This window comes from Austrofundulus limnaeus, unplaced genomic scaffold (genome assembly GCF_001266775.1).
Source record: "Austrofundulus limnaeus strain Quisiro unplaced genomic scaffold, Austrofundulus_limnaeus-1.0 Scaffold72, whole genome shotgun sequence".
Taxonomy (NCBI): Eukaryota; Metazoa; Chordata; class Actinopteri; order Cyprinodontiformes; family Rivulidae; genus Austrofundulus; species Austrofundulus limnaeus.
Genome location: NW_013952474.1, coordinates 1815666 through 1826295, shown reverse-complemented (window position 1 = coordinate 1826295; position 10630 = coordinate 1815666). Strand labels below are relative to the sequence as shown.

At 40.6% G+C, this 10630-nt stretch overlaps 1 protein-coding gene across 1 annotated transcript in view; it reads right to left on the bottom strand.

The window, feature by feature from the left end:
- The window catches only part of LOC106519170 (vang-like protein 1), a gene marked incomplete at its 5' end in the record, with an annotated part of 62842 nt that overhangs the window by 17849 nt on the left and 34363 nt on the right, over window positions 1-10630 (bottom strand). The window contains 1 exon segment of the mRNA XM_014010730.1: window positions 1730-2161. Coding sequence (XP_013866184.1) covers window positions 1730-2161 — 432 coding nt within the window.

The window sequence follows — 10630 nt, the reverse complement described above, 5'->3', positions numbered from 1 at the left end:
TGGATATAGCTCACTCACACCGAGGACCTATCCACATCATCATTTACCCAGAATGCTTTGCGTGTAAATAAAATGGCCCCATCTGTGTAATAAATTTTTAAACTTTTAATTTAAAAATGATAAAAACTGAACATCCTACAGTATTTTTACAGTCTTTATTTTACAGTTAAAGTTTATGTTTATTTAATAAAGTCTAATGTTACAATTAATCACGGATCCCTGTAAAATTTTACTTCCTGTACTTAACGTGTTTAATAGGATGTTTACTGTAAACACATAGGAACTCAGGGGTTTGGTGAAACTTAAAGAATATTTATGAAACAGTTGATGTCAAGAAACAAGTCGCTGCACATCGACAGTGTTTAAGCTGCAATGTAGGAGAATTCAGTATATCTGGTCTTTATACAGACAAGGTCGTCCCATACGACTGGCATGGCACGACTCGGGGACGYCTGAAATACCCGACCTGTCAGCAGTTTGATCCAACGAGCCTCAACGTGGTGAGGACTTGAACCAGAGCATGGCTCTGTCTAARTTCCTTCTGTAGTTCAGCGCAGAGATCCTAAATAATGACCCTGGGACTCTAAAGTAACCAATATTCTCGATCCGAAGCCCAACAGTCAGCACAAGGTCACGTGGCTGGCAGGTGTTCATGTTTGCACACATATTTCATAGTTCATGAGACACACGGTGCCAAGCTCCTGGGTTTCTACRCTCTGGAGACAACACTCCGATGTCTGCCGTTTGCTCACATATTTGTCAGGGATAAAGTGACTCCACAGTTACAGCTGTACAGACACTTACCCCGTGCCACTGTCTACACCATGTCTACTTGAGGAATCATCACAGATGACTTGTTCTGATTTAATGTTATGATCCAACAGTTTTCCTCACAGTGAGAATGAAGAGCGCCTTAGGGCTCAGTCAAAGGGCTCAGCTGACGGCACARGAACCTGAGCATGTGGTGTAGGTGTTTGTACCTGACACTTGGCTTTGGTACAGTTTTATCCAAAAAGACGTGGAGGTTTATGTCATAACTTGTGGAAACGTTGTGTTATGAGGTTAAACATGGTTCAGTTTCATCATTTGGTATTTTGACTGTTGAGACACGATGACCCCAGGAGTTTAATATGTAAAACCAGCYACACATCACTCCAACTATGGAGTCCTCCACTGCTCTTGTTGGTGACATGAGACATGTTGCTTCAAACCAACATGTAGGTCCTTCTAAAAGCTTCATGGTCAGTATCTATTGGCGAATAGTTTGTGGGCAGCAAAAGAAAAATAACCACATACAGTAGTTTATATCTGGTGGTGAGTGCCAGAGATAAAAATCACAGCAACAATATTGGTCCTTTTGCTTGGAGAGCACAGCTAATTTATAAAGATGTCTTTAAAAGCATAAATAAATAAATAAATAAATAAATAAATAAATAAATCAGGAGGTTAAACACATGTAAGACTAAATGTAGAGTATTTACATAGTAAAGCAGATTTCAAAGAATTGTTAGATTCTCTGTTTTTTTTCCTGAACAAACAGGAATTTCAGATTAAAACTCACCCTGGAGAAACCAATCTGTGCTTTTGATTTATTGAAGCTCGTGAAGTCATAAAAAATGCATCTGTAATGTCTCTCACTCATGCTCCTGAAATTCAGTTTGTGTTTATCTTTGGTTCCACTAACAGAAGAATCGATCACAGCATCGTTTTTTAATTTTGTCTTACACACCTGAGAGTCGAGGATCCGGACGCTGTAGAAGAGCCAGTAGGAGACGACGAGGAGGAACACCAGCACYGCCAGGAGGACCTGGAACACAAAGACGCGCGGGAGTCCGGCCCGCGGCGGCCTGAAGAAGAGCGCCCAAACGGCGAGCAGCAGGATGAGCAGCTTGAAGGCCACGGAGATGAAGAGACCCTCGCAGGCCGTCCCGCAGTTCTTCAGCTTCTCCGGCCACAGGATGCGTGGCAGCGCCAGGAAGGCCAACGGCGTGAGGAACACTAGCAGGCCCAGGATCACGGCCACAGTCCGTGCGAAGTATCGGCGGCAGTCGAGCCCCACGCTGTCCTCCAGGTCCTTGGTGATGCGCACGATGTCCTCCTGAGAGAGGCTGTGCTCCGACGTGCCGGTGATGGCCGTGGTGGTCTCGCCCCAGTTGTCATCCTGGAAGAAACCAGAACAGCCATGAACCTGGTCGACAGGTTAWCTTTGATAAAGAACASTTGTTTGAGGCCAGTGATGGTCCTTTTATCAGATCATTAATAACACCGTGACGAAAATAGTTCAATCATCTCTCCTTTGGTCTCATCTGTCCAAAAGACAATCTATAATATGTGTTTTCATTGTTGGAGGATGACGACCAATGATCTCAAGTTCTCTGTTTTTTAGACAAAGAACCCCTGAAGAACACAAAGTCTTCTGGTCCAACATAAATAACTGTTTGCTGGTTATCATCAAGACAGCATCAAGACCATCAACATGGGGAGAATATGAAGGTCAGAACATCCACTGTCATTAGTYAATGTTAATGAATTGAGTCCTTAAAACTGGTCTGAGAACACTCATTTGTCCAGTTTTTTTCTTATTGTCTGTCTTAAACTTGACCCTTCAATGGGCTGACTGAGACCACGTGAGTCTGAGATGAAGGTCTTGAGGTTTGTATAATTCTTTTTTTAGATTTGTAAGGTCTAACTTTCGAACTTTTGAAGGAGCTGAAAAGTCCACTCCTCAGATGTTTGGCAAACTCAAATTGATTGAATAACAATTCAGATGTCTGCAATGTAATTATAAAAAGTTTTCTTAATCYCAATCTGCTGACCAACCATTAGTATAGATGCTAACTTAGTATGGAAAATGACACAGAAAAGCTAACGCTAATTTCTAAAGATGTTCATGGTCTGACAACTTCAACTAATATTTACAGACTGATTATTTGGGGAGGAGGAGGAGGAATGGAGTAAAGCATTGAGGGAAAGCCTCACTGGCCTCATTGCCCATGTCTGTTAATCTGTCTCTGTGTTAGTAAAATATCTRGTGAACCACTGAATGGATTTTGATAAAACTCTATGGAAGTAATGATCTGATGCACATCTAGAACTCATTAACCTTTGAAGCCAATCCAATTAAAGATGYCCATCACAGCTGATCAACCATTACACATGTTGAACTAGTTTAATGTGGTGGTAGTAGAGCGCTGTCATCAACAAACTCTGAGCTCTGACCTCCTAATTTACATAGTTTGACTAAAATGTAATAACTAGTCTTTATGGATTTCTTTGATACAGATATAGGCCATGAACTAATGAACAGCTGTTTTCCACGTATGACARCAGCAGACCATCGAGGCTCACGCTGAACGTTCACTTGGTGTCGTTTCCACTGGCGGTCTCTTTGATGGAGGTTAAGCGCTGAAACCCCACCCTCGGTCCGTTTGGCCTTTGACACCAGGTTGTAAATATTCATGTCAGCATGCATGTCTTTGGACCGGGCATGACCCGTGTCCAGATCAGAGCGTCACCTGCTGTCATGTTCAAGCTCTCTAACCCCCAATTTACACTACTTACGTTCCGTCTCTGCTCCGCTCCACTCCGACCTCCGCAGCAAATATACACCAATTATAATCAATGAGAGTGTTTACACTGGCTGCGGATGGCAATCCGTCAAAATGAGAACAGATCCTATTTTTGCCGGATGACGGAGCTGCGCCGGAGTCAATTTTTAAAGATCACGTTGCACCAACAGGAAAAGACACGAGCACAACATCCGTATCTTCAAAATAAGACACTATTCGGCGGAATAATTTGTCGGAATAATGTCGAAATTGCAGCTATATTAATAAATACACGGATATATTTCTACACAAATGCTGTCAGAATGTATTGTTCTGTTTGGGAAGCAGATGGAAACATAGCATGTGTGTACACATGATACACGTGGATTTTATTTTGAAACCAAAGTTTCAGAAAGCCGACAGCGAGAAAGTTTCAACATAGATACCAAAAGCCTTTATATCAATGTTTTCAGCTGTGTTTGGAGTTCGTCTTTGACAGAATTAATTATTTTTTGCTGTGACTTCCACATTTATCACTGAATTTATCGCACGATCTCCTCTGTCGGACCAGACCAGAGCGGAGGTGGTGTAAACTGGACTTGAAADGCACAGCTGCGACCTGCGCAACGGAGCGGAGCGCAGCGCAGCGGAGACGCATGCAGTATAAATCCAGGGTAAAGTAGTGGTTCTTAAATGTTTTGGGTCTGGAGACCCCTTACAAAAGTAAAATATTTCCAGGGAGCCCTTATAAAACTCAAGCTGTTTTAACTCCTAATTGCTATAGGAATGTTATCTTTTGTTTGGTTAAGTATATTTGTTTTACTAGTGCATTGTTTCCCATATGCAATTTTTTAAAGGACCAATATTATGCATTTCTCAGGCATATATTTAAATACTATACCATAATGAAGTATCTATGTCACCTCTAGCTGTTATTAAAATGCTGTTTTTGCATGAATGSGTCAGAGCAAGGCTTTGGGCATGTTTTTTTTATGAGAGTATAACATTATAATGTGATATAAAACTCAAAAAAGTTGTTTTTACATGATGTTGCCTGGCCTGGCCCTTGTCTTCCTACGCAGCTCTGCTCAATTCTAGTTTCCCTTCACTGCTCCATCTGGGACTTCTCCCATAGACAAGGATTTCACTGGCAGATTTTTAGCCGGGCCAATCAGAGAACAGAACGTCGATTTTCTGCAGTGTCTGCTTGTAGTTTATTTTACCTGGGCCAATCAGAGAACAGAAGGAGGAGTTTTGAACGACGTTGATTTTCTGCACAGTGTCTGCTAGTTATTTTAGCATACYGCAGTGGAGGAAGAGAATGAAGCCAGTCTGTGTTGATAAGGCTTCCAAATTAAAATAAATTTGTCTGACAAAGCAGCAGCTCTCATTTACAGTCGTCTCGTTCAGCTCGGTAATTTCCTCCTCTCAGTATTGTTGATTACAGCGCATGCGATTTCAGGTTAGCTTCTTAGCTTAGCCTCCGTCACAGCAAAACACACACACACACACACACGCTTCAGCAGAGGCCACGCCTCCAGCAAGAATCGCTTCTCTATAGCAGCGAGTCCAGACTCTATGAAGCAAAGTGAAGGACAGGGGTCTGGTTTTTACCAGGCTAGATATTGCCCCTTTAAAATAAAAATCAAATTAATTTACTGAAATTTTTTGAGGACCCCCAAGATACAGCTCACGGACCCCAGTTTGAGAACCTCTACTCTAAAGGAATGCCTATCTCCTGCCATCTTTCATGCCAGAGGCATGACTGAGATCTTTTTGATGTAATTGCAGCCGTTTTGGTCAAACWTTAAAAGCAATGGTATTAGTGTATGTTCTGAACTTTCATCTACAACCAAGCTAAATTTTAGCTCATTATCTGCAGCACTGACAGAAGCATATCTGTTCTTGTTTTATAGGTTTGCTTGGCTGTGGCGGCCATTTTGAATTYGGCTGACTCCAACAGTTAATCAGTTGTTAACATACATTTGAACTGTAACTACTGAAAGTTTCAGAAAAATATGTCTATAAGTTCTCTGAAGTTTTGAGCAAAGATCTTGTGCTATCAGTTAGGGCTCAGAGGATGTGTTGAGGATGACCCTCGGCTACTACCATGTCAAATTTCAGGACAGCAGYTGTAAAATGAACCAAATAGGAGTCATTTTTATGTTTACCAAGATTGTTTAGCTGTGGTGGTCAACTTGAATTGTAATGAATCCAAACATTTATCAGCTGCAGACATCTTAGCGATTAATTTCTAAAGACTGTGCTAAAATCAGTGCAGTGATTCATGAGATATTTTGCTAACAGACACACAAAATGAGCAGTTGTTGAATATRTGAGCTTCGGTTCAGTTAAACAAAGCTAAACAAAGAAAAGCTTCTCTGTTTATAATTAAGAGACGAGGAGAGAAGAGACGTCTAGCTCTCCACAGAGATTTCRGTGACAAGCTTTTTATTAATGCAAAGCAATTGTCTCCCACAGAGAACTAAAAGAAGCAACATCTCATTATTTTCTTCTAGTATTAATAGAGTTAAATGCTCCACAAGAAGCTGGGCCARATCTTTTTATTACACGAGTCACAAATAATAAAGGAAAACAAATATCAGGGGGRAAAAATTAAAAAATCCATTACCGTACACAGCTGCTTAAAAAAAGTCTTGTTTAACTCTTTCTTGGCAGCAAACTAGTCAGTCTTTTAGAACTATCGCAGCTTTAAATAAATATATCAAATTTAAATTTCACTCTTTAAGGCCTTCTAGTTAATAAAAAAAGATAGCAAAAAATGCCACGTTTTTGATTAAACATGCAGTTCTTTTGTCCTACGACTGTTTTTTCTTTAAATCCTTGTTTTAAAATTATTGTTTCATTTTTTCTAAAARTCTACTTGTGTATAACGCACATTTCTGCTTCTACCACCATGATTTACTACCAAGCCTCTGAAGCTGGTTCATCTATGAGTGACACCCTGCTTTGAATAGCCTTTATTGTCATTGTACAGAGCACAATGAAAGGTTGGTTGAAGCTTACAGAGTTTATGCATGTAGAACTGCTTTATTTGTACTAAATYTTTACTTYTGCAACATAAAATTGTGTTGTCAATCTTTACAGCTGAAATAAAAATCCTTTATTGGACAGGATAAGAAACGTAGCAACGTTCAGCCGGTAAAAAAGAACTGCTTTACCAAGTGAACAAATATAAAAAGTATAGAGATAGAGGTAAGATGAAAAAAAAACCTTTACTGAAAGGAATGCATTATTTTAGAATATAATCAATAAGGGATCAAAATTTGTGTTAATATTTTTCAATGTGGAAGATTTTCCTCTAAAGTACACTAGAGCAAAAACTCATAAATATCTTTAATTTGAACAAAAAAAAAAACTTCATTTAATATAGTCCAAATGTTGACATTTTGGTWTTTTTTTGCCAGTTACCCCTAACAAGCATTAAAATTTCAAAACAGAGGCATAAATCTATATTTACTGTCTCAAAAACCATGTCTAGTTGTATTCTGATGTTTTTCAGATAAACCAAGATTAAAAGCAGGGCTGATAAGTGGTTTTAGATGAGGGTATTGACATCATGTCTACTTACYCAGAAAGAATTGGTGACGATCGACTTCAGCAGAATATTTTAACTAGTTTTTCATGTGATTTGAAATAAACGGCCAAAGGGGAAGAAGGCGTTTGYGTGGGAAATAGCTTTCACTAAGAAATAACTTTTACGTGATGTGGATCGCAGCGTGTCTATTCTGCCTAACAGCTGCTGACAACATTTGAGTATTAATCCCATGTAGCGGGTTGTGTTTGTGTGGATGAGAAAGGAAATCAATGGGCATTAGGTGCTTATTTTTTTTCTGACCATGGTGAACCTCGACAACAGCCAGAGGGAGCGCTGAATCACTGCATCTCTGGCGCCGGAGCTGAGACCCAATCATTACTCACTGAGCTCTGAGTAACACATCGCTTAAAGACATTTGACAACTCTGCTCTTCGTACTGTGACGGGTTTTTCTTGTTTTATTTTTGGCAAGATACAAAATAGGGGAAGAATAAATCAGAAAACTATATGTTTAGATGCCACACATTTTGCATTTTTTGCTGAAGTTTAGGACTGTTTCATTGATGAATCTCTGCCTGAGCTGTCGACTAAAAACAGACTTTAGTAACCCACATGTTCCTCCTGGGATTAACCAATTATCTGGGCTAAAGTTGGTTCAATTACAACAATCTTACAGTAAGTCTGGTCCCATTCATCAAATAAAAACAAATGAAACAGACTGAAAAGGTGATGAGACAGAGAACAAGTTTGTACAAGTAACGGTCAAGAGCAGTGGTGGAAATGTTTGATAACGAGACGACGAATTAGAGGAAGAAATCCCGAGAGGCAGGAATTAACAAGATGTTTAAATGTTTGAATAAAAGGAAAACAAAAGAAATACGGGTCAGGAGTAGTGATGTGACGTTCACGAATGATCCAAATCTTTTTAACGGCTCCTTACAACAAAGGATAGAAGCCGARTCYCGGGCAGTAAAGAGKTGTTTATAGTTTTATTGTTTTATTCCTCATATCTTTATTTTTTTCCTCCTTAGATCACTCCCACTTTGCCTTTTCACAGAAAACAGGCAGAGCGGTGGAGTACAGCAACTCAGAGGGAAAGGGGGAGGGGTTTCTGCTTGACAAAACACACGGTTCCATTCACGTAACATGATGATGTCATCATGTGCGGCAACGTGATGACGTAACTCATTCAAAATCTAACAGCTCTTTTGAATGGCTCTATGAAACCYACYGCTCCTCAAGATCCAGATCCCTTAAAAAAGCCATGTATCCCATCTCTAGTCAGGAGTGAGGTTCTGGCTCAAAGAGGAGTTCAAGTATCTCACTGGTTTTGTTCATGAGTTATGGAAGGAGAAGCTCTCTGGTCACCAGTTGGTCTACATTCCTACAGTCACCTATGGTCATGAATTCTGGGTAGTGACTGAAAGAACCAGATCTCAAATTTAGGAAGTCCAAATGTTTTCTCTGCAGGGTAGCTGGACTCTCTCAGCTGAGAAGTTCAGTTCTCCAGGAGAGACTCAYAGTAGAGCTGTTGCACCTCAACATCTAAAGGAACCAGCTGAGGTGGCTCATCTGGTAAGGAGGACCCCAGTGATGTCARGGTTCTGTCGTTCTATTGGCTGACATTAGCACCAAGGTCCAAAAACCTTAAGTGCAGACAGAATCTGGAGTGTTTGTGGTCAAATCTGTGTCTAAATACAATATTTGAGACKTGATCTTAGAATTTTACCACCAAATTATCACTAATCAAAGACACAAAAACAAAGTTCGCTCAGAGAACTCGACCCGTTAAGGAACAGCGTGCCTTTTTACAGAGCTTTCAGCAGAATACTTTCTGCCTTTTTTCTCCAGCAGAGTATAAATAACAGSTATAGTCTCTCACAGTAAATCAAACGTCCACTAAAAGCTGTTTTCTGTTGTTGGGCTCTAAGTGGAGAACAAACAGAGCTCTGCTACTCTGAGCAGGAACAAGTGCTCTCCACTCCCTCCTGGGAGGCAAGGTGTGTGTTTAAGTGTGTGTGTGTTTTTGTGTAAAACACGACAATGTGCATTCCCAAAGAGCTCCTCACAGCCTGTTAAACACAGTGTGGACAACCTGAGTGTCAGCCAAGAACTTGTTGGGACAAAGACAAAAACAAAAACAGACGATGGAGGACCCACAGTTCTGCAGAACCTGATCCAGAAGAGAAAATAAAAACACAAAAGTTCTGATTCAACATTAAAACGACCGTTTTAACTCAGAGTATAAGTAAGAAATGACAGAGTTGTAGCCAGTTTGGTTAGAGACGCACCAATATGACATTTTTCAAACCACAAAGTACAAATATGTAGATCTGAGTACTTACTGATACAAGTACAAATAAATGAAACGTCTTACTATTAGTTTGAAAACAGAGCCAGATCTGTATATTCCCAGGATCCTTCTCAGTCCCAGGACCCCCTTATGTCTCAAGACCCTCTTTCATTATGAGACCCACTTCTGTACCAGGACTCTCCTCAGTCCCAGTACTCCCCAGCTGTTTGACATTTTGTTGTTTTTATTTAGGTGTTCTATCAAACTGTGTTTAAAGTTTTGGACTTCCTCGACCTCCTTTACAGTTTTGATGAGGAAAATTTGCAGTCTGCCTTACGTTTGTCTCCACTGTTTACTGTGAAACTTCTCTTCTTCTGAAGATGAAGCAGCTGGACTTCTGTTCTGTAGCTGAAGACATGTGGAGCTACACAGATTTAAACAGCATGACTCGAGGTTAGCATCATCATTACCTGGATCGATCTGCTTACCCCCACCTCACAGAGGCAAAAGTCTGATGAAATGTGACACAAAAGTTCAGACTGAGGTTCGTTTTGACAAACTTCAGATACGTATCTGATTTAGTACCAGGTACTAATTTTAAAAACGTGTTTTTTATAAATCACTGTGTAATGTTTAAGTACTAACTCGGTAAGTACTTGGTATCAGTACTCTGTATTGATGAGTAACCAAACTTAAATACTTGTACTTGGTTTAAGAAAAACTGATGTTGGTGAATCCCTACTTACTGTATGAGTACATGTACACACAGTATTCACTAACTAGTTGTGTCAAAAGGTTCCTGGTGGATAATTMAACAGAAAACTAAAGAACAACCAGCTGAAAGGTGCAGCAGATGCACGTGGTTGAGTTTGTTGATGGTAAARGCTGAGCCCGTCTCACCTGGCTGGTTTTAGTCCCTCGTCCACAGCTGGACACCGGAGGAGAACTAGTATTAAATTCTTCTTCTATGGTGCTGACYACCACCTCCTTTATCTCCTCTGCATCCTCATGAATCTCCTGCACCTCCATCACCGACTGCGTCCAGATAAACCCTCGCCTCCTGATCCTGACCTCAGTCCGACGGGACCGAGTCGCCGCTCTCGTCCCTCTGATCCATCCCACTGATGGCGTGTGACCTCAGTGACGCTTCGGCCCCTTTGCTTTATATAGAAACGTCTCCCATCATGCCTCAGGAGGCGTTGTACGGGACTGTGTGGATAATGTAGGGGGG